We start from the raw sequence: 25,253 nt of genomic DNA, 5'->3' as shown, positions 1-25,253 counted from the left end.
ACCGGTGAGTAGTCTGAAGTCTTCTGTGAGAGAACGACATCAGGGGAGCAGGAGGCCAGGTTTCTCTGGAACCTGGTCCTTTGGTAGACACAGTGGAATCACAGAGAGAAAGAGTGTTTCCCCCATGGAATTGTTATGAAAATGATAATGTTAATTTGTATCCAGGTAAAACAGAAAAGTCCAGAAACAAGTCAGCTATGTCTCTTGTTCCTCTTCTGCAAATGTCCCACTTGAAGGTTTGCTATGGTTCTGCTCTCATTCACATAAAAAGGAAATAAAGTTACCTCACTTCCTGTTTCTAATCATAGTCATATTCTACCAGAAGCTTCTACTGTGTAGCCTTGAACATGTTACTTACTCTTTCTGAGGCCTGAGTTTTACCTGTGAAAGGGAGATGCTAATAAAGGTTCAATCTATTTTGTGAGTTGTTATGAAATTTAAATGAAAAAAACATATGCAAACTGTCACAGCCAACAGGAGCTTAAGAAAACATGACAACTAAATGTAATGTGGTATCCTGGATGTGATCCTACAACAGAAAAAGGCATTAGGTAAAAACTAAAGAAATCTGAATAAAGTATGAACTTTAGTTAATACAGTATATAAATACTGGTTCATTAATTGTGACAAATGTAACATACTAAACTGTTAATGGGAGAAAGAAACTTGGCATGGCGTGTATGGGAACTTCATTACAACTTCTCTCTAAATCTAAATCTATTCTAAAAAGTTTATTTTAAAAAGTAAAGAAAATATGCAAAAGCACTTTATAAACTGTGAAGTTCTACTCAACTGTAAAATACTGCATAATTTAGTAGATTTAGTTTTTTATGTAGACTGCTGGTAGGTAGGCAGTCATTTTAATAGCTCATATAACAGAGATGGCTTGAAGAGTTAAGTTCTGGTGTGGAAGAGTCTAGCCCCCAGAAACATCCCAGCTGTTTCCTGCCAGCTGGTGCCTCATGTCTGACTTTCAATAGAGTTGATTCTCTTTGTATAATTATCTCTCTCAACCTGTCAGTTTTACTAAAGGAACAATTAGTTTTTAAAAAGAGGCTCTCTGCAGTTACATGCTTTAAGACTGCAAAACGTGAACTGTAAGGCATGGATATAGCTATTTATTGGGTCCATTTCCTAACTGGCTGAAATAGATCTGATTTCTACTCCCAACTTCAAATGTAGGAACAGACAGACACTCAGAGATAGAATACAGCAAGTGTACCCAACTCCTGCCAACTCCTGTTCTGCCCTGGAAAAAAAAAGAAGAAGAAGAAGAAGAAAGCAAGAGTCCCAGAAGTGCAGGAAATTGTTTCTCAGACGAAAGACAACACTTCCTTTCCCAGAACAATCCATCTCCCACACTGACATCCTGCTCCTGCTATATTTACCCAACCCAAATCTGCCGATGATATACTTCCAGCTGCACTCCTGCCACATGGTCCTGTCACTCAGCCACTGCACTCTGAGGGGACTCTGTCCAGAGGGCAGAGCCTAGAAATCACTACACACTAATCCACGCTTCCTCTATCGGTAGCCTTCAGAGTAAAGTGAGACAAAATACGGACAGTATTACTCCCTGTTTATTTTGGAAGTGACTGGGGAGACAAGAGGTACTTTATTTTATATAGTTGCTAATTTTGACTGCTCTCATGGTAGCCAGTGGAGGAGCCTGAACAATGAAGGGGTTGAAATGGGAGGTTAAAAATAACTCTGTTAATGCTAGCTGCCCAAAAAGCATCACTTAATAGCCTCTTCCACCCCAACCTACTATGATCAGGCTCTCAACTCACCTTATTACAGGGTAAACTCACTGGTTTTGAGTAGATGAATCTAAGGAGTCAAAGATGAGACCATTTTATTCACCTCACCTCACCTTACCTTGTAGCATACTCTACTGAAAGGGGAAAACCCAAACACTGTACTCGGTAAAGGTAAATGCTAGAGCTGACTCCCATTTTCCTATTTTAGCAGCTCTGTATTCTTGGTCCTTCCCTTCCACTTCTGTATTCCCAGTCCCAAGTCCTTTTCTTTTGTTCCTTTCTGTTCATTCCTCCTTACTTTCTGCCTCTCTACTTGCTTTTCTTTTCTTTGCTTACTTATCTCTTTTTCTTTTAATTTACCATGGGCAAGATTCCCTCAATAAAACATAACTGATAGGGGCGCCTGGGTGGCTCAGTCGGTTAAGCGTCCAACTTCAGCTCAGGTCATGATCTCACAATCCGTGAGTTCGAGCCCCGCGTCGGGCTCTGTGCTGACAGCTCAGAGCCTGGAGCCTGCTTCAGATTCTGTGTCTCGCTCTCTCTCTGCCCCTCCCCTGCTCATGCTCTCTCTCTCTCTTTGTCTCAAAAAAATAAAAACATTAAAAAAAAACATAACTGATAGCTGATAAGGCTTTCATTAGTAATATCATACCATTAGCTTACTCTCTACAGTAACAGCAAAGAACCTGAGACTCAAGAGCAATACCTCTCTCTCTGCCTTTTCTTTTTTTTTTAATTTTTTAATGTTTTATTTATTTGTAAGAGAGAGAAAGAGACAGAGTGAGAGAGGGGGAGGGGCACAGGGAGAGGGAGACACAGAATCCGAAGCTAGGCTCCAAGCTCTGAGCTGTCAGAGCCCAACACAGGGATTGAACTCACAAACCATGAGATCATGACCTCAGCCGAAGTTGGATGCTTAACTAACTGAGCCACCCAGGCACCCCACTCTGCCTTTTCTTTTAAGGAGGTTCAGTCATGCATATGAATCAGATCCTTCAAGGAAATGAAAGGAAAACCGAGGCAAAAGGAAAGATGCAGAAACAAAAATGAGGGAAAGAGAGAAAAGGGTGATAATAAATAAGAATGGGGAAATATTTTTCTAAACTTTTCTCTCTTAACTGGACTAAGGGCATTTCCAAACTTTACAGATTTTAAAAAACTAAAGAAGGGGGAAACAAAAAAACAGAGAAGGGACCCAGCTTCACATGACTGTTCCCAGTCTGGCTTAGAGAAGAAGCATTTATGCCGTTGGCTGAGGGGAGAACAAATGCCACTAGGTGATGTTACCATATCCTAAGAAATTACTAAGCCTCTAGTCAACCCTCATGAGATAAACCTTTTTCTGATTTTGAAATCTCTCTTTAGTTAGTATTTTTTAAAGAAGCATCACCAAAGTCATAAAGAAATATAAACTTTTAGGGTATACAATTGTGTTTCTTAGAAAAGAAACTCTTGGGGTGCATGCCTGACTCGGTAGAGCATGAGACTTTTGGTCTCTATGGAGTTCAAGCTCCATACTGGGCGTAGACATTACTTTAGGATAAAATCTTCACAGCAAAGGAAACAATCAGCAAAACTAAGGCAACCGACAGAATGGGAGAAGATATTTGCAAATGACATATCAGATAAAGGGTTAGTATCCAAAATCTATAAAGAACTTATCAAACTCAACACCCAAAAAACAAATAATCCAGTGAAGAAATGGGCAAAAGACATGAATAGACACTTCTCCAAAGAAGACATCCAGATGGCCAACTGACACACAAAAAAATGCTCAACCTCACTCATCATCAGGGAAGTACAAATCAAAACCACAATGAGATACCACCTTACACCTGTCAGAATGGCTAACATTAACAACTCAGGCAACAACAGATGTTGCCGAGGATGTGGAGAAAGAGGATCTCTTTTGCACTGTTGGTGGCAATGCAAGCTGGTGCAGCCACAGTATGCAGGTTCCTCAAAAAACTAAAAATAGAACTACCCTATGACCCAGCAATTGCACTACTAGGCATTTATCCACAGGATACAGGTGTGCTGTTTCGAAGGGACACATGCACCCCCATGTTTATAGCAGCACTATCAACAATAGCCAAAGTATGGAAAGAGCCCAAATGTCCATCAATGAATGAATGGATAAAGAAAATGTAGTGTATATATATGCAATGGAGTATTACTTGGCAATCAAAAAGAATGAAATCTTGCCATTTGCAACTATGTGGATGGAACTGGAGGCTATTATGCTAAGTGAAATTAGAGAAAGACAAAAATCATATGACTTCACTCATAATGAGGACTTTAAGAGACGAAATAGATGAACATAAGGAAAGGGAAACAAAAATAATATAAAAACAGGAAGGGGGACAAAACAGAAGAGACTCATAAATATGGAGAACAAACTGAGGGTTATTAGAGGGGTTATGGGAGGGGGGATGGGCTAAATGGGTAAGGGGCACTAAGGAATCTACTCCTGAAATCATTGTTGCACTATATGCTAATTTGGATGTAAATTTTTAAAAATAAAAAATTAAATTAAAAAAAGTAAACTGATTTTTGATACCTTAAAAAATAAAATAAATAGGGGCGCCTGGGTGGCTCAGTTGGTTGAGCGGCCGACTTCGGCCCAGGTCATGATCTCGCAGTCCGTGAGTTCAAGCCCCATGTCGGGCTCTGTGCTGACAGCTCAGAGCCTGGAGCCTGTTTCAGATTCTGTGTCTCCCTCTCTCTGACCCTCCCCCATTCATGCTTTGTCTCTCTCTGTCTCAAAAATAAATAAAAAACGCTAAAAAAAATAAAATAAAATAAAATAAATAAAATAAATAAACAAACAAACAAATGTTGAAAAAAAAAATTCACCATCAGTTGACCTAATTAAATGTTTTGACACCAGTTAGGCAAAGAGAACACTAAAACAACCTCTGGTGGCGGAACAAGCCAATCTTTTCCTTCCCTTTGGAGCTTTTAGAGGAAGACTATTACCAACATAAAGATTTCTATTCTCTGCCTTCTGTTACTGCATGCACACAAGTTGATTCTTGAGCTGTAGCCTACTTAGGACCCTGGCAAAGTCTTCCATTTTCTGAGTACCCAAGAGTTCTACCAAATGCTCATTTCCTTCCTTACAGAGAACCTAGAGAATGGAATGAGGTTTTTTGTTTTTTTTTTAATGTTTACTTCTTTTTTATTTTTAAGACAGAGAGGAGAGGCAGAGAGAAAGGGAGACAGAGCATCCCAACCAAGCTCCACACCATCAGCACAGAGCCCACATGGGGCTTGAACCCACAAACTGTGAGATCATGACCTGAGCCAAAACCAAGAGTCAGAATCTTAACCGACTGAGCCACTCAGGCACCCCTGGAATGAGTCTTAAAACCTCTGAGATGAGACTGATTAAGATGCCAATCTTGGGCTCCCTTGGGAGGATTAATGAGCCATATTTGGATTCTGGCAACAGAAATCCATTTTCCCTTGCCTACTTTCCCCACGATGCTTCTGACCAAGTGAGCCAAACCAAGAACTTCTCTTCCTTGGCCAGAAGGAACCAGGATCCTCTGCAAGCATCACCAGGCTCTGGTCACAAAAAGTATTTGGCTATGGTAGGTATTAATGATGTACCTTGGCAGTAGGCTAATCTCAGAAAAAAAGAGGCAAAGGAGGGGCACCTGGGTGGCTCAGCTGGTTGAGCACTGACTTTGGCTCAAGTCATGATCTCATTGTTCATGAGCTCAAGCCCCACGTCGGGCTCACTGCTGTCAACATAGAGCCCGCTTTGGATCAGATCCTCTGTCTCCCTCTCTCTCTACCCCCACCCCGCTTGCACTCTCTTGCTCTCAAAAATAAATACACATTGGGGCGCCTGGGTGGCTCAGTTGGTTGAGCGTCCGACTTCGGCTCAGGTCACGATCTCACTGTCCGTGAGTTTGAGCCCCGCATCTGGCTCTGTGCTGACTGCTCAGAGCCTGGAGCCTGTTTCAGATTCTGTGTCTCCCTCTCTCTCTGACCCTCCCCCATTCATGCTCTGTCTCTCTCTGTCTCAAAAATAAATAAACGTTAAAATAAATAAATAAATAAATGAATAAATAAATAAATAAATACACATTAAAAAAGAGAGAGACACAGAAGAAAGAACTACTCTTTAAGTTCAGAACACACTAAGCTATCAAGCAAAGAATAGGTCACCGATCTTTTTGTGGAATATATTTGTATTTCAACATCCACTCCAACTTTCTCTTTTAGAAATATCTTAACCACTGTTTAATTGCTTCACTGTCTCACTGTATCTTTTTCTGCCCTTGAAAATCCTAGAAATACTTTTCCTAAGGAAAAAGGGCATCTCTAAAGGGCATTCTCTGAGAACCCAAGGTTCCCAAAGGCTACTTCTAAATAAGGGTGCTTTCTCTGGGATTCAAAAGATAAATATATGATGGGATACTCTACCAATCTGAAACCAAATCCTACCCAAAGTTACATGGGTTTTGATACTTCTTTCCTCACATGAGGCTTGTGGACTAAAGCCAATGGGTTGCTACTAAAAAACATTCATATAGCTCAGTTGGTTAAGCGTGAAACTTCAGCTAAGGTCAGGATCTTGCCGTTCATGGGTTCGAACCCACATCAGGCTCTCTGCTGTCATCACACAGCCCACTTTAGATTCTCCGTCTCCCTCTCTTTCTGGCCCTCCCACTGCGCACGCACATGTGCGTGCAATCTCTCTCTCCCTCTCTCTCAAAAATAAACATTAAAAAACCCCAAACCATTCATACCATTTTTGAGGTGAGACTACTAGATCTAAACTATAGCAAAGGATTTTCCTCATTCTGTTAGCATTTTAGCTAAGCAACCATTAACATCTTTGTTTTGTGCTCCTAGACTTCAAAATGCTAACAACTATGTCAGAGACCCAAGACTGAGAGCTGACTTTTATTGGCATATTTTATTAGAAGCTAATTTTAATAGAAAAGGTAAACAGCCATTGATATCTTATCCTATGGTACAATTTTTGTTAGTTCAGTTCTGAGATGCACAGATTGGTTAATCACAAGTAAATATAAATGGGCTAATTGAGCCCTAGGATATCCAAGGCTCTAAAGCAGCTAAGTAAACTTCCATCCACTTGGCTACCGCTGCCAGGCAGCCAGGGCTAGGGCAGAGGATGGGGGTGGGATAGACAATGCAGACAAACACCACTGCTATTCTTCTGACCACCCTAGAACCTCTTTCAGCACACCAGGGCATACAACAATTTCCTGAGGTCACATGTGGAAGACAGGTAGACTTCAAACCAATGCCCAGCTATCCACTCAAATTCCAGGGCTTCTCAAATCACCAACCCACTAGACCATAAACTTTATGAGGACAGGAACTGTGTCAGCCTCCTCGAAAACTAGGTCCCTAATACCTATTCAATGTCTGGCACACATTAAGCACTCAAGAAATATCTACTAACTGAATATATAAATGAATTTCTGCCAAGGGCAAACTTCTTGGAGAAGATGCTATTTTGGAGTCTTTCCAGAATAAATGATTCCATCCTCAACTCACCAAAAGGACTCAAAAGCATGGCCAAGCCATGTGTAACACAACACGCTATCCCCCTTTCCCTGAACAATTAGCTTAACATCACATAAAAGGGATCAAGTACAAGGTGCAAAGTGACTAGTCATCCACAGTCCTATTTCCTTGGGAAAGAATACTTATTCTAACATTCTCTAGGGATGTTATGACTCAAATGGTCTCAAATTAATCTCTGCTTTGCAAAAGCTGCTTCATCCAGAGAGAAACAACCATATTAAAAGAACTGCTTCAGCCATAAAAAAGAAGGAAATCCTGCCATTTGCAACAACATGGGTGGCCCTTGAGGACCTTATACTAATTGAAATAAGTCAATTTCAAGAGAAAGAAATAATGTATCTCACTTATATGTGGAATCTATAAAAAAAGTCAAATTCATAGAAACAGAATGGTGCTTACTAACGGGCTGGGTGGTAAGGGAAATGGGTGGTAAGGGGTGCCTGGGTGGCTCAGTTGGTTAAGCATCTGACTCTTGCTTTCAGCTCAGGTCATGATCTCACGGTCATGAAATCAAGCCCCATGTCAGGCTCTACCCTGAGCATGGAACCTGCTTGAATTCTCTCTCTCCCTCTCCTTCTGCCCCTTCCCAGCTTGTACACCTCTCTCAAACAAACAAACAAACAAACAAACAAACAAACAAAACCTTCCAGTTATAAGATGAAGAAGTTTTGAGGATCTAATAAGATAGCATGGTGACTATGGTTTAACAATACTGTATTACAAACTTGAAAGTTGCTGAGAGTAGATTTTAAATGTTCACACACATACAAATTAAAATTATGCAAGGAGATGGATGTGTTAACTAACCTTATTGTGCTAATAAATTCGCAAAGTATACTTGTATTAAATCATCACACAGTACAGCTTAAACTTACATAATGTTCTGTCAATTAAATATTTCAATAAAGCTGAGGGGAGAGGAATAAAATAACATGTAATAGTAGATCTTTAAATAAATAGATAACAGAAAAGATAAGATGATAGACAGATAGATATGCTTTTCTGAAATCAAAGCTGATAAGAATAAAACGCAGGTCCAACAGTCCATTGGATCCCAAATATCAAGGGGGCTAACTCACTTCACAGAGTCCTTCACGGAATGTCAAGAACTCAACACCCTCTTTGACTCCTTGCCCGAGAAAAATAATGCTGCAGAGAGACAAATTCAAAACAGTGCTAGAACAGAAGTAAATCATAAGCTCTCCCCATCAAAGCTTTCAAACTTTTTTGAGCATGACATACAGAAAGAAATATAGTTTACACTAAAACTCAGAATACATCATTTCTAACTGAAACAAAAGTTCCCCCAAATAATACTTATCCTTACTATGTGTGATGCATGGATACTTTCTATTCTATTCTTTTTTTAACCTCCCTTCATAATGGAAGCTTATAACAGAAAACAGGGAAGTGCTCAAAGGGATCGCATCAAAGGAAGAAAGGAACAAGTTTAAAGGGGCAAAACTCAAAATGATTTGAGCACCAAAAATAATCAAAAAGGTAATGAATTATAAAACACTGAATAAATAAAAATTCACAAGCCCCCAAAATGGAAGGAAAATCCTCATTTGCCACCATTAGTGGTCATCATTAACACTAACTCCTTACTCTGAAAGTTGGCAATGAAAAGAATTAAAGCATATTCCCTGCCTTTTTAGGAGAAACTATGGTTCATCCTCCAGTTTATGAAGGTAAGTGATTCTTTACAGGGAATGCCAGTTAATAAACGTAGAAAAAAATGACAGAATTAGAAAGTCATCGTTTTGCGAACAACACTGAAATAAATGACTGGCAAAAATTCATTAGCAGATGACCATTAAGTAAAAGGTGCCAAATTATTACTTCAGATTACTTACTAATTACAAATAGAAAAATTAATTCATTTTACACTGAGGAAATGTGGCAATCACAACCAGAAGCAAGTAATCAAACTTACCACCACCTTAGCGGGATCATCCTGACAGTATATACTTCCTGTGATGATATAATATGAAATACACAATATCATCCACAAAGTACTCTTGCCAAAAATGTTTAACCTGCATTAAGTTAAGCCTTTAATCCTAACTTCTAGAATATAGGAAATACATGATAGAGAAGCAAGTTAAATGATACCACAAGGACACAGACGAACCCAGAACATACAACATTCTAAAGATAAACGGCCTAGTCTCTTCAAAAACTCAATGCCTAGAGAATTAAAAAAAAAAAGAAAAAAGGTGAAGAAAACTGTATTAGATTTTAAAAGTCTACAGAGATATAACTACTTAATGAAATGAGAATTTTGCTTGGATTTTGGTTTATAAAAACTGCTATAGCTATAAAAGGCAGTTTGGAGGCAAATCGGAAATTTTTAATATGGACTGGTATTAGCTAATACTGGTAAATTATTGTTAAGTTTCTTAAGTGTGATAATGGTACTATGATTATGCAAGAGAATGTCCTTATTTAGGATGAATGCTGAAGTATTCAAGGGTAAAATGCCAACATGTCTGAAACTTATTTTCAAGTAGCTTATAAAAAATAATACACACAGGGGCACCTGGGTGGCTCAGTGGGCTAAATGTCCAACTTCGGCTCAGGTCATGCTCTCATAGTTTGTGAGTATGAGCCCTACGTCAGGCTCTGCACTGATAGCTCGGAGCCTGCTTCGGATTCTCTGTCTCCCTCTCTCTCTCTGCTCCTTCCCCACTCATGCTCTCTCTCTCAAAAAATAAATAAATAAACGTTTAAAAAATAATAATAATACGCACACAGTGACTCTGTCAGTTAAGCATCTGACTCATGAGATCGAACCCCACACTGGGCTCTGTGCTGACAGCTTGGAGCCTGCTTGGGATCCCCTGTCTCTCTCTCCTGCACGTGCTCGCACACATTCTCCTCTCTCTCAAAATAAACAAATAACCATTAAAAAAAAAAAAAAGCAAATATGGCTAAATGTTAATAGTAAGTATGAAAATAAATGTGCAGAAGTTTAAAATTTTTCACAATAAAAAACTGAGGAGAGGCGCCTGGCTCAGGTCACGATCTCACAGTTCGTGGATTCAAGCCCCATATCAGGTTCTGTGCTGGCAGCTCAGAGCCTGGAGTCTGCTTTGATTCTGTGTGTCCCTCTCCCTCCCTGCCTCTCCCCCACTCACACTCTGTCTCTCTCTCAAAAATAAACGTTAAAAAAAAACTTAAAAACAAACAAAAAAAACTGAGAAGAAAATGCTGTGTGACCCTTTAAAATGATTTCACAATCCACTAACAGAATGCAACTTGCAATCTGAAAGATACCACTGTAGCCCAAGGTAGAACAGTCAGAATAATATCTTAGCTCTCACTTTATCATCAATTTGGAGCCAGTTTTCTTAAACCTGTTGTTTGCCCAAAGAGAAGAAGGAGCCTTCATGAAAAAGCTCATGTGGAATGAGGCTTCCTTAACAAACTTTCCCTGTTAGGAGTCTCCCAAGTTTTGTATTTTTTTCTACCAATTAGTAACTCACTTTATTTGAAAGGAAAGAATAATCAGTGGAAAAATCCCTACCAGTATCAGGGAAATTTCATTTGCCCCTACTTTTGGAGGATTTTTCCCAATTCAAGGCCCATCACAGATAACACTGAAGTCCTTTTGATCCTTTTCCTCCCTAGTTAATGTTCCCAACTACCCTTAGCCTCCAGTTCCCAAGCTGCTTTCCAGGACACCTGGAAGCAAGCTGCATGGCTGAATGCAGAAAAACCCTTGCTCCCACACTACATCTGGCCCTGCCTTTCCACCAAATCATATGCCAATTTATTGCCCTCTGATGTACAGTCTATCAGGCCACTTCCTGGATGCTCCCACTTCACACTGGGCCAGAAACCCAAGGCAATAATGTGAGTTCTACAAATGGGCAAGTAATTGCTCAATAAGCGTGGAACAAGGAAAGGTCAGTTGTGATGTGTGCACATGTGGCAGCTCTTCACAACTCAACCTACAGTGGTAATAGAAGGCTGGTGTTACAGAAGAGGTATGCAGGAAGAAGCCAGACAACAGGCAGCCATGAGTGCTTGTCCATCTAAGTCTTCAGGATCTCCAAAGACCAAAGTAAAGAAACAAAAGCCTTAAACCTGTTAAGGAGCATCTTATCTTCTGGTTTCCAGAAGCAAAACTAAGAACTTAAGGTAGTCACTGCTCTCCATCAACTACCCTTTCTTAATGAGGTGATCTGAGCTGAAATGACTGAATCTTCATTTTCCTGTATACGCAGCTCTATCTTTTAATGGATGCCAGGAGAGAAAAGACAAATGCTTTCATTCTTTCCATAAACATATCCAGTATCACTTTAAAAACTACGGTGACCAATTAAGCATCTATGAACATAGAGAGGTGGTTAGAAAAGGCAAGGCTGAGACAAATAACTCTTTACTATCTCTAATCAAAACTGCACTTTGAATTTCAAACATTTGGCTTCTTCGGAAACTCTCTTGGCACTTACTCTGAATTTGAGTGGGTGGAAAAGAAGAAAGAGACTCTGCCTGTATCCTTGTTAAAAACAAAGCAGCAGCTGGCTTTTCCTCTTTTTATTCATCTGACTGCTGTCATGGCAAGCTGGGCACATACTCAGAGAGAAATTTCAGGCCTCCAGAGGTGGCTGTGCCAGAGAGGACAATGGCAATGACAACAACACCAGTAACTTTGACACCCACTTCAGACCACACTGTCACACTGTCCCTTAACCTCTCCTAGAAAAAAATTAGGTTCCTTTGCCTCTGCTTCTGAACCAAGCTATTAAGAATGCCTTTTTGGGGGCACCTCGGTGGCTCAGTCAGTTAAACATCCAACATCAGCTCAGGTCATGATCTCACAGTTCATGAGTTCGAGCCCTGCATCGAGCTCTGTGCTGACAGTGTGGAGCCTGCTTGGGGTTCTCTCTCTCTCTAACTCTCTGCCCCTCCTCCACTCACACTTTTTCTCTCTCTCCCCAAAATAAATAAACTTAAAAAAAAAAAAAGAATGTGCTTTTTATCATAACCCACTTTCAGATACATGTAGTGGAAAATGTGCCAGCAGACCAGTTCTGATGGCTAAATGTGTTTAAATATTACGGACAGAAAAAGGGAGAGCTGGGCTCATAAGAAGCCAGACTATGCAGAGCTGCTGCTTCTCAACAAAGTCTTCATTTTCTAATCTCTAAGACAAATAAATGTTTGGAAGAGCTTCTTGGTTTAGAAGTGTCAAATCAGGAGGATTCAGATCATTTGGATAAGGCCCCAGGAAAAGAAATGACAAAGTCATCAAAATACACCTCTCAGAGTCACCTTCTTGATATGAATATTATATGGGGAAAAAAGAATCCCAGTACGTTTATTTTCTCTTACTGTGCTGAAATGCCACTCAAGCTACCAAGATTCTAAGGTCAGTCTGACTCAAATTCAGGTCACATCCTAATGTGTTTTTCAACAATCTCCAAACTAATACAATCTTTTATTATAGAACAAAAAAGTCAAAAAGGGCACAAGAAATACTTATGTAAGTGTGCCCAACCTTGTTCTTCCAACACTCAAACCATTACATGAATTTGTCTGCCAGATGTTATCATACACACTTGGTTCTTTCAGTCTCCACTTAGGCCTTGAACAATTCACAAGCTCAATTCCAAGTGAGACAAAGCTAATGACTCATTCGACCTTCTTCTCATGCTTACTAACAATGATATATTGCTTACTACTCCCCAAACTACAGACCTCTACAGAAAAAATTAAGGTATGCATTCAATCAGTATGGGAGATGATAACTCTAGGAAAAATATTTTTCAAATAATGTACCCTTAGTCAATCTTTTTCCTTACAGAAACTACTAAAGTCTCTTTTCCTGACACCTTCCCATGTTCTAAATTAAACAGATTAAACTTGAGGTATGAGGCATCCTTGAACAGTTTTGCTTCTTCTTAGAAGGGTATTTCTAAGAGACCTAACCCAGACAGATGTTAAGTCATCATTCTTCCCAGGTTGGCTTCCAGACTCTGTTTAAATGTTCTCTGCAAACCTCTAGAGGTTACATGGATTCAAATCTCCTAGCTCAGACTGTGAATTCACAAAGCTTGAGACAGACAGTACTCTACAGGTGTGTTTGTCCAGGATAAACTATATTTAAATAAACTCCTGATACATCTACTTTCTCCAACCACCTGCTTCTCCCTCTTAAACTCAAGGATACCATATCTTACTGTCCAGTAAGAAGAAATATCCTCTCCTTCAGAGTTACTCTAGGCAAACCACCAATGTCTTTGGGAATATCTAAACTCTGACCAGAACTGCTTTATAGGACAAAGCCAAATAAGAAAATGTATAAGCTATAATTTTTGTTCATTTCTTTGGCTTGTTTGTTACAAGACATGAAAAGATGGCAACAGACTGCCCTCATTCACTACCAGCTATTCCATGCCTGACAGGGAACCATATGGCGTAGAATACAGGCTACAAAAGTTAGCCTTGGAATGGTCAGCTAGAGCTGCTAGTCTTGTAAAACCATTGGCTATGAGGGCAGGAAGTCTGTTTACCATTACAGACCCAATCCCTAAGTGCCTAATCAAAATGCCTAGAACATAGCAGATATTCAATAAATAATGGTTAGAAGTAATCCAATAAGCCAGATCCAGAAGGAATTCAAATCTTGTTGAACCCCAGCAAAAAAAGATCCAAGAAGCTAGAACAGTTCCATAGTTAATACAGGTGCTTACACTAGGCCTCAAGACCATCTTAGTCTTATGCAAATACCCCCAATCCTCATAGGTCCTTGGAATTAAAAATGTCTAGGGTTAAATCTCCAAAGGCAAACTCACTACCCACTCCACCCTATCCCCACCATCTCCAAACACAAACACCACTAAGTGTACCTCAAGCTCTGGCCCTAAAGTCTTTAAAGTTATTAAGAGGTAATTCCTGGGGCATCTGGGTGGCTCAGTCAGTTAAGCATCCAACTTCAGCTCAGGTCACATCTTGCGGCCCATGAGTTCAAGCCCCACATCAGGCTCTGTGCTGACAGCTCAGAGCCTGGAGCCTGCTTCAGATTCTGTGTCTCCCTCTTTCTCTCTCTGCCCCTCCCTCGCTCTCTCTCTCTCTCTCTCTCAAAAATAAATAAACATTAAAAAAAAATTAATGGGGTGCCTGGGTGGCTTAGTCGGTTAAGCATTTGACTCTTGGTTTTGGCTCAGGTCATAATCTCATGGTTTGTGAGTTCAAGCCCAGGATCGGGCTCTGTGCTGACAGCACGGACACTGCTTGTGATTCTTTCTCTCCCTCTCTCTCTGCCCTTCCCCTGCTTGTGCTCTCTCTCTCAAAAAATAAATAAATAAACATAAAGAGAAAAAAAAAGAGGTAATTCCTTAAGAAAAGATTCTGGTTGTGATACTTTTAGACTATTCCACTCTCTCTGCTTCAAGCCAAAAATTTCCTGGGGCACCTGGCTGGCTCAGCCTGAAGAGCATGAGACTCTTGATCTCAGAATCACCAGTTCAAGCCCCAACATTGAGTATAGAGATTACTTAAATAAACAAAATTTTAAAAAATAAAAAAAATAAGCCAAAAATTTCCTGGAAAAGAACCTCTTTAAAATGATCTGAGTTTAAAGACCAAGGACAAAGGCAGCCTAAATCTGGAGGCAAATGACCATAGCCAAACACCACAAATCATAACTGACTAGGAGCCCTTCCCATGAAGCTATACTGGATGAGGGCACTAAGGCTTGCAAGGACTTGTCTAGTTGGGGAACAAAGGGATAAAAAACCACAGACCATGTTGGCTAGAAGGATTCCTCTAAACCGCTTACTTTTTTCAGACCTAAAATCAGGAGTAGTACCAAATATCCTGATATTTCACTTTCCCTTTAACCCCCCATCCCATGCCACAGATCTAACCATCTGATCTAGCTGCAAGACTGAAGATAACTTCAATATGCAAGAGCCCCCACAAGATCTCTAGAAGGATAAAAGGAAACGTGTCTTAGGAATCTAAGCCCATGTTAGAGCTTGGACAGATGTAAGGGAGAGGCAGTAGTCCTGCCCCTAAGGCCAAGACACCCCAGCCCTGCAGGCAGCACAGAGTTAACTACCCACCCGCTCTGAGAAGCACAAAGGTACATCACTGCAACATGCCTAACATTTACATTGCCTCTCTCTGCTCATTAAACAGGTTTTGGTTAAATAATGAACAAACTGTATTACAGACTCCGATGAGAATTCCAAAATTATAAATCAACTGGGAAAGCCCAACGGGGCAGACAGACAGGGAGGGGGGAGAAGGATAATATTGACTAATATAAAGGGCGCAGCTTGACAGTGGATATTCCTGCCACACCTGATCAAACACACTCCGTGGGGGGAGGGGAAAGAGAGCAAGAGAGGGGAGATGGGACAAGACAGCCTGAAATTTGCATCCGGAAAAGATTAAAACGGATTCTTTGGGGATAGAGAAAATACATAATATATATTACTATAAATGCAAAACTGTACTAAAAGCTAACTCAAATGTCAAAGATTACAGCTTGAATAAATTTAAATATAAAAGCCATGTGCTTTTTGAGTTAATGAGAGAGACATAAAAGGACAAACTGGGCCAAGAGGCTAAAGAGAGCCTTATGCTGCCTTTGCTGGGTAATGGGTTCAAAGCACAGCAGCAACTACAATCGGAGGCTTCCCTCCACTGCTCTGAGTCCTGAGGAAGAGCTGGCAAATCCCATCACTCTTCCAGCCTACATTTTCTATTTTTAAAAATTAAGATGTAATTCACACGCCATAAACCTTACCCTCTTAAAGTGTACAATTCAGTGTTTTTAAATATATTCAAAGTTGTACAACCATCACCACTATCTAATTCTAGGACATTTTCATCACCCCAAAAAGAAACCCTATACCTATTTGCAGTCCCTCCCTGTACCCCCACCCAAACCTGGTAACCACACATCTGCTTTAACTCCTTCAGAATAACTTCCTAAAAGGATTCCAAAGAAGGCTTAAAGACCCAATGAGGGGTAGCAGTCAAGTCTCACTGGTGGTAAACTAAGGCTTTATCCAAAATAGCAACATGCAAACTCTACTCTTAGGCACCCTGCATCTTCCAAGTGCAACTATCATTTTAGATTTGGTATTAGACTATTTTATTACTCTAAATGCTACAGGGCATATAGTTGTCATGCAGTTTGGGCAAATACTGACTGCAAATGTAGTCCAGAGACATGTATCTGGGAGAATAACTGGTATGGACTTAGCCAACCTAATTAGAGACAAAGGACTTATTTCTTTCACAATACTCAGATAATACTTCTGGACAAGTAGGTAGTGTTTATCTTATCTTATTTATCTATCTATCTTATCCTCTGTTTATAAGAAAAAAAAATCATTTTGGTTTACTGTCTATGTCCAATCAACTACCCATTTCCAATAGTGGTATTTTTTTTTTTTTTTTTTTTTTTTTTAGCATTTATTCATTTTTGAGAGTGAGAGAAAGAGAGATCGTGAGCAAGGGAGGGGCAGAGAGGGAGGGAGACACAGAATCTGAAGCAGGCTCTAGGCTCCGAGCTGTCAGCACAGAACCTGATGCAGAACTCAAACTCACAGACTGTGAGATCATGACCCAAGCTAAAGTCAGACGCTTAACCAACTAAGCCACCCAGACGCCCACAACAGTGATATTCTTAACCAACCAAGGTAGCAGATAGCCTAGAAAAAAGCAAATAGAAAGCCTCTGTAGGAATAGTCTAAACCCAAGTCGGTTTCATGAGTTAAACTTATTGGAAGTCCTAGAATTCCTGCCATGCCTCCAATCTAGGTGGGACACCATTCCCAGTCACACAGCACAGGCAATCCCTTCAGTTTCTCTCTCCAAATTCAAAACCCTTTCCCAGCCTCCTACCATTAGCAGGCTTCCAAGAAAGCAGTCCTCCTGACACTGCCAATCAGAAAAATCTGTTTGTCTCAGTAAAAGAAACAAGAAATTGGTCATGGACCACAGAGTCCAGGACCACAGGGGCAGCTGACCCATAAACTTGCTTCCTGGAAGCCAGCACTGTGCGGAGTCAGAACCAATCAGAAGACTATGAGATGTTCTATTTCGGGTCCACTGTGTCATTTTCTCAGGCAGGTAATATGTTAAAACCTAAGAACAATGGGCAACCTTGGCAGGCACCATTTCAACATCTGCTCTGGTAAATACTACCAACTTCTTTCTTGCTCCAGAAGAAAGCTTGGCACCACCTAACCATGTCCTTAGTACCAGTGACAGAACTGGCTCCTCAGCACATTCTGGTTTTATTAGTTTCAAGTAGCAGATAATCTGGATTCCTGATTCAAAGATGTAGGAAAATTAAGCACAGACTCAACTTTGGCACCTCTTAGATGGTCTAGAAATCCCAAGTCCTGGACTGCACCACTCACCACAGATATAGTTCTCTTGAGACATGTCAGGGATATGTCAGGATAGAGAAAACAAGTGTGGGATATGGATGAGATGGCAAGCAGGAAATGTGGCTATATCAGGAAAACCTCACCATCTCAGCTCTTCAAGGTCTGTAGAGTGCCCAAAAGGCCAACAAGGCTACTCCAGTCTGATCTCAGACATTTTAGGGTGTTTCTAACCACATATAATACCAATATTTCACACTGTATAAATTGTGAAATGTTGTGTTTAATCCTCTTCACATCTCTTAGAAAGATAGTACAGTTGACCCTTTAACAACATAGGGGTTTGGGCACCAACACCCCTTACAGTTGAAAATCCATGTATAACTTTTGACTCCCTGAAAACTTAACTACCAATAGCCTGTTAACCAGAAGCCTTACTGATAACATAGTCAATTAATACATATTTTGTATGTCATATTATATACTTTATTCTTCTAATAAAGTAGCTAGTGAAAAGAAAACATTATTAAGAAAGTCATAAGGAAGGGGCGTCTGGCTGGCTCAGTCGGTAGAGCATGTAATTGTTGCTCTCAGGGTTGTGAGTTCAAGCTCCAAGTTGGATGTACAGATTACTTGAAAATAAAATCTTCAAAAAAAAAGCCATAATGAAAAAAAAATACATTTATTTTACATACAATACTATTATTGTACTGTATTGACTGAAAAAAAAAAAAATCCACACATAAGTGAACCTACACAGTTCAAATCCATATTGTTCAAGGATCAACTACACTCTGAACTTTGGCCACCAAAAAGAGTTGTAAATACTTACTCACTACATTTTCTTTCCAATTGAGATATGTAAGCTTTATCTGTAAAGTCAAAAAAAAAAAAAAAAAAAAAGTCCGTGCAAGTAGCCAACTTCCTAAAGCAGCCAAGTCACTTAAAGTACAGGCCACAAAATAAGAACATGCCACCTAACTGCAGCTTTAGCCCTGCTAACGGGCTAACAACCAACCACTCCCCCTATACTTGATCCTTGGCTAACATTTCCAATGCTTTTAAACTGAAAATGCTCCTTTAAAGAAAACATGCAGGGAACCTTTAGATAACTTCAGCCCATGTTTAAGAAAAGAAAAAGGAATTTTTCTCCAGATACTCTCCTACATTTCTCATGAAAGGAGAACACTGATTTATTGTTTATTTACCTTGCAGAAGCCTAGACACTAGGCTAAAAAACATTCCAGGAATATACATTGCAAAAGCCCTCTATGGTTGAAAGAGGAACACAGCTCTGAGGCTTTCCCTTTCAGTCTATCTTTCCCCTTGAAAAACCCAAAGATATTGAGATTTGCCTCCTCCTCCAACACATACATATACATAACAGAAGACACTTCCTGCATACAGTCTCCTCTAATTGTACCAACAGAAGCAATGCAGACCAGGGCACTAAACCAGGCCTGAGTTCTAGTTATGACTTCATCTCTCAGGATCAGTGTGACCTCGGCTAAATCAGTGAAAATGTCTCTGGGCTTCAACTTCATTCATAAAAAGAGGACAACACCTGCTACGCCTCCTTCACAGAGTTGTATAAAAGTTCAATAAGGTAATAAACATGGAAGCAGCTTTGAAAATTCTCAATACATGGAGGCGCCTGGGTAGCTCAGCTGGTTAAGCGTCTGACTTCAGCTCAGGTCATGATCTTGAGGTTCCTGGGTTCGGCCCTGAGTCAGGCTCTGTACTAACAGCTCAGAGCCTGGAACCTGCTTCAGATTCTGTGTCTCCCTCTTTCTGCCCCTCCCTCGCTCACACTCTCTCTCTCTCTCTCTCAGAAATAAACATTTAAAAATTTTTTTTAAAAAAGAAATTCTAAACATATAAATAATATATAGAGTTATTATGATTAGGAAAACGGGGAGTGAAAAAGGGAACACATGAAGACTGAAAGATATGCATTACACAGAATTAAGGCCCTAAGTGATGACCTTCTATAAGACCAGAGTTTTGCTGCAAGTACTAAAAACTTCACTTGTGCCACCAAATGTAAAAAGACTTCCTACCTCACAGCACGCATGAGGTAGAGAAAGAAAGTAGTTAAAACAAAATAAAACCAAAAAATTACCAAAAATAACTTCATTATAACTCAAACAATAAAGGAAGCTTATTAATTGTATGAACACTGATTCCCCAGGAAAGTAGGACATCCTCCTAGGAACTCAAGGAAAAGGACCAGCAATGCAGTAAATCAGGGGCAAACTACATCCACAGGCCAAACCTGGCTTGTACCTGTTTTTTGGGGGGGAAAAAAAAGTATTTATCACTCTCTCAAGTATTATGTCTGCTTTTGAGGTACAATGGCAGAATGGAGTAGTTGCAGTTACTATGGTCTTCAAAGCCTAAAACATTTACTATATAGTCCTTTACAGAGAAAGTCTGTCCATCCCCGCAATAAAAACACATATTCATTTTATCAGGATAAGTAATCCTACCTAGATGTGGGGACTTACCTGTTATATTGTTCAAAACCTCCTTTAGATGACTGAAACTATGCAGCAGAGGATCCCGTTCTTCATCCTATAATACATAGGTTAAAAAAAAAAGTCAGTATCAGACAAAGAGGAAAAAGGAAATAACAGACAGATCAAGGGTTCTTTGTCTGAATCCAATGATTAAGTTTTCCTTCTGAGGAAAAGAAAGTTAGCCATGGTTCAGTCTTCCAGTTCCCTGATGTCCTATTTTCAAAAAGATACTCTGGACTTACTTAAAATATAAATCCTGAAATATTAATCTATACCATGACCATAGCACTCAAGCTACCATAGATTGCCAAGGCCTTTACATGCTATGGTCTGAAGTTTATGTCCCCTCAAAACTGCTTTTTCTTTTTTTTTTTTAATGTTTATTTTGGAGAGAGACAGACAGAGTGCAAGCAGGGGAGGGACACAGAGAGCAGGAGGAGACACAAAATCTGAAGAAGGCTCCAGGCTCCGAGAGGTCAGCACAGAGCCCGATTCAGGGCTCGAACTCACAAACCATGAGATCGTGACCTGAGCTGAAGTCGGATGCTCAACCAACTGAGCCACCCAGGCGCCCCAATCCCCTCAAAACTTCTATGTGAAAATCCTAATGTCCAATATGATAAGAAGTAGAGCCTTTAAAGGATGGGTGATTAGGGCCTTCAGAAGGTGGGTAAGGGTTCTGCCCTCATGAATGGAACTAATATCCTTATAAAAGAGGCCCAAGAGAGCTCCCTTGCCCCTTCTATCATGTGAGGATATAATAAGAGGTCTGAGACCCAAAAGAGGGCCTTCATCTGACCATGCTGCCATCCTGATCTTGAACTTCCAGTCTCCAGAACTGTGAGAAGTTTCTCATTTATAAGCCACCTAATCTGTGGTATTTTGTTATAGCATCCCAATAGATTAAATTACATGTATTATTCTGTCTCTTCTCCTTCATACTCATTATATAATTGTACATGTTAATTTCAAAGACATTGCTGACTGCACTCTCACTTCTAAACAATTTTTTTTTTTTAATGTTTGAGAGAGTGCGAACACGTGCGTGAGTAGGGGTGGGGCAGAGAGAGAGAGAGAGAGAGAGAGAGAGAGAGAGAGAGAGAATCTCAAGCAGGCTCTGTGCTGTCAGTGCAGAGCCCCACATGGGGCTTACCCCAAGACATGAGATCACGACCTGAGCCAAAATCAAAAGTCAGACGCTTAACAGACTAATCTACCCAGGCACCCCTAAACCATTTTTTTTAAAGATTTTATTTTTGGGGCACCTGGCTGGTTCAGTCAGTGGGGCATGGGACTCCTGATCATGGGGTTGTAGGTTCAAGACCCACATTGGATGTAGAGATTACTCAAAAATAAAAAAATAAAAAATAAAAAATAAAGTCTTTGGAGCACCTAGCTGGCTCAGTCAGTAGAGCATGTGACTCTTAATCTCAGGGTCATGAGTTCAAACCCCACACTGGGCATGGAGCCTACTAAAATAATAATAATAAAATAAAATAAGGTTATTTTTAAGTAATCTCTACACGTGGGGCTGAAATTTACAACCCCAAGATCAAAAGTCGCATGTTCTACCAAATGAGCTAGCCAGGCACCACTAAACAATCCATTTTTATAAATGAACATAAGATATTTCCAAATATATATATATCTCCATCCATATCCACTGAGGTAGAAACGTCTAAACTTGTTTTTACAATTGTGCCAAAAACTGTTTTATACAACTGCACAAAAAATATCTTTGAACATACGTATACAACAAAGAAAGCCAGTTTTACAACTGGTAAGTTTCTTACTCATCTGATTGGCAAGACACGGCCTGCTTGGCATACTCCTATTCCTAAGGAGTACCACCAAGTCACATTCCATGTACCATTTTGACAGTTAATTATAATCCTAGGGAATCTGAAGATAAGGCATCTTTCTGACATTTTTAGGTATATTTAAGAGGTCCCAACTACTACCGTAAGTTGTCTACAAAAATAGCTAGAAGAAAAACAGTTATCATCTTTTGGGTCCCAAAGCAAAAAAGGCAGCCTATAAATTTGATGCCAGTTGGAATAAAACAGAAGGGTCCTTGATACCAAGGACAACTCTGAATTCCTTCTGCTCTCATTATTACTGGGAAATTGATAACTCTTTTAACCATGCATCAGATCCCTTACAACAACTCAGTGACCAAGTGATCTGCCCATTCCCCACTTACCAGTGGAGTATGAGTGCTCCATCGGGCATTTCGTTTGATCGCCCCAACCACAATGTTAATCTCCCCTTGAATGATGTAAATATTTTTATCCACCATCCTGGCAAACCTACCAAAACAGTTAAGAGAAAAGTTAATATTTGGTTACTCAGAGCATACCCATATTTAAATCAGTACCTGTTAAGGTCAGAATTATGATTTAACTTCTTAGTACCAAGATTTCCCACCTGTAATACTAGGATGGGATGAAATCCATCTTATGTAATGAATCCAGCCACCTGGCTCACCTAGAGGTCTCTGGAAGTTCAAGAAACAACTCAAAAAGTATCAATCCAGGAAATTTCTCAAAGGCACCTCAACAATCTCTATTAAGTATGTCAAATTCTTCAGTCAACTGTCCTCAAAATCTCTCCTGTGAGGACTTTAGGTATGCAGATACATCTGTGCTACTAGATTGTTAAAGATATATTTCAGATCTTACTTTTGTTTTCTTTATCCCCTCAATAAAGTAATAATGAAGGTTTGAGTTAAAAGAAAAGAATGAAGGCTGTTAGAAAAACAGCCTTGGTTTGGAACCACAGTTACAACGTCCACTCATCTACTACATCCCTTCTACCAGGTCAGCTCCAGAAAAGTGGACAGTGGCAGTGACACAACCTTTAAAAAGTTCTGAAAAGTCAAGTTTACTTGCTTATAGCAGTAACTCTCTAATAAGATTGAAAGGCAGACTCATTTTAAAGCTGCTTCTATATGCATCTCTGAAATGAAGCTGAAATAACTACTTTAGTATTTTATGTGCTCCCAACTGAATTATCACAGGATTTTCTTTGCTGCCTAGAAGAGCACTTAGAAAAGATATGTAATTCTCTTCCCAGGTGAAAACAAAAACAAAAACAAAAACAAAAACAAAACAAGATAAAACAGAATTTCTCCTTGGCATAGAGAAAAACCTAGGAGCATGTAAAACCAACCTTACCGCTTTCCGTTACTTAAAAATCCTCTTCACAAGGACAAAATTTTAAAAAGCAAAGAGGGAAAAGGGCAGGGGGAGCATATAGTTAGACAAACATTTAGATCAGACTCCAGGGAAGTTAAAACAGTAAGGCTATCAGGGTTAAGAGAAGAAAGAATTCCACAAATATTTACTTATTAAGCACCTACTATGCATAAGGCATCTTTCAGAGTACTAAGGATACAAAACAAATAAGACACAGAAAGAGCTGTCAGACATATTGTGGAATGAAAAAAACTGTAGTATATGACTCTATGTTACCATTTATGTAAAACCCAACCAACCCATCCTACAAAATGCTAGATTTTTGTTTTTGAAAATATGTAATATTCAACTTACAGTATGACATAAAGAGTAATATAACAGCCAGTATCCAGATTAAGAATAGTTCAACTGAAGTCACTGTGTGTTCTCCCTAAATCATATCCTCCTCTCTTTCATCCATAGGTCCCACTTTTCTAAATGTGGCGTTTATTAAACTTTTATGTTGCTTTGTACTTTTACTTCACTGATATGTATCTTTTTTTTTTTAATGTTTTTATTTTTGAGAGAGAGAGAGACAGAGCATGAGCCGGGGAGGAGCAGAGAATCTGAAACAGGCTCCAGGCTCTGAGCTATCAGCACAGAGCCCCACGCAGGGCTCGAAGTCACAAGCTGTGAGATCATGACCTGAGCCGAAGCCGGACGCTCAACCGACTGAGCCACCCAGGTGCCCCTGATATGTATCTTTAAATAATATATAACATCATTCCATATATTTTTGTACTTTTATTCAACTAATACAATATTGCAAGTAGTTTTCTGCAATTTGACCTTTTCCCTTGAAACATTATGTTTGTGAATCATCCATGCTACTAAGTATACTTTATGTATTTTGTCCAGGTAATATGTATATATGTAAACAGAGAATATATATACCCCAAACTCAATAACCATAGTTATCTCTAGAGAAAGTACTGTGAAATCAGTGAGTAATCAGAGGATACTTTAGCCTTATCTAGAATGTTTTAATTTTTTACAAGAAGAATATATTACTGTACCATCAATATAATTAAAAATTAATTAAAGAGATGAGATATAATTTCTGCCCATGAGGCATTTAGCGAGTTTAGTGGGATCTAAAAGAAAATGAGCCAAAGATATACAGAAAAGAATGCAACCTTCAAGTAGTTCCATTTGCATATTTTGCAGAAGACAGGGCCCCCAGAAAGCAAGAAGTATGAAAAACATTACAATAAAAAAATTTTTTTTAACGTTTATTTATTTTTGAGACAGAGAGAAACAGAGCATGAATGGAGGAGGGTCAGAGAGAGAGGGAGACACAGAATCTGAAACAGGCTCCAGGCTCTGAGCTGTCAGCACAAGAGCCTGACGCAGGGCCTGAACTCACAGACCGCAAGATCATGACCTGAGCCGAAGTCGGATGCTAACCAACTGAGCCACCCAGGTGCCCCATTATAACAAAATTTTTTTTAATGTTCATTATCTATTTTTGAGAGAGAGAGAGAAAGAGAGACAGAAAGTGAGTGGGGGAGAGGCAGAGAGAGACAGAGACACAGAATCCAAAGCAGGCTCCAAGCTCTGAACTGTCAGCACAGAGCCCAATGCGGGGCTCAAACCCACAGACCATGAGATCATGACCTGAGCCGAAGTCAGACGCTTAACCTACTGAGCCACCCAGGCGCCCCACAACACATTTGTTTTAATGACAATTTAAAGAAACAACTAGATTAGTCCCAGAAGACTATCTACTTTCTAAATGTCCTAGGCACACAATGTTCTCTCCTGAGAAGATCCAACAATGAGAACATACACAACAATAAGGAGGAG

At 39.8% G+C, this 25,253-nt stretch overlaps 1 protein-coding gene across 14 annotated transcripts in view; it reads right to left on the bottom strand.

Moving 5' to 3' along the window:
* GBF1 (golgi brefeldin A resistant guanine nucleotide exchange factor 1) overlaps positions 1–25,253 on the bottom strand; it is a 121,301-nt gene that overhangs the window by 85,835 nt on the left and 10,213 nt on the right. For all 14 annotated transcript variants that reach the window (XM_086680709.1, XM_086680708.1, XM_086680712.1 and 11 more), the window contains 2 exons: positions 22,415–22,520; positions 20,200–20,266 (listed from right to left, as the gene is read on the bottom strand). In XM_086680709.1, the coding sequence (XP_086536835.1) occupies positions 20,200–20,266; positions 22,415–22,510 (163 nt within the window). In that variant the 5' untranslated portion in view covers positions 22,511–22,520. The remainder of the gene's footprint in view (positions 1–20,199; positions 20,267–22,414; positions 22,521–25,253) is intronic.

The sequence above is a fragment of the Puma concolor genome, chromosome D2 (genome assembly GCF_028749965.1).
Source record: "Puma concolor isolate L17-30 chromosome D2, mPumCon1.1.hap2, whole genome shotgun sequence".
Taxonomy (NCBI): Eukaryota; Metazoa; Chordata; class Mammalia; order Carnivora; family Felidae; genus Puma; species Puma concolor.
This window is presented reverse-complemented; position numbering and strand designations above follow the sequence as displayed.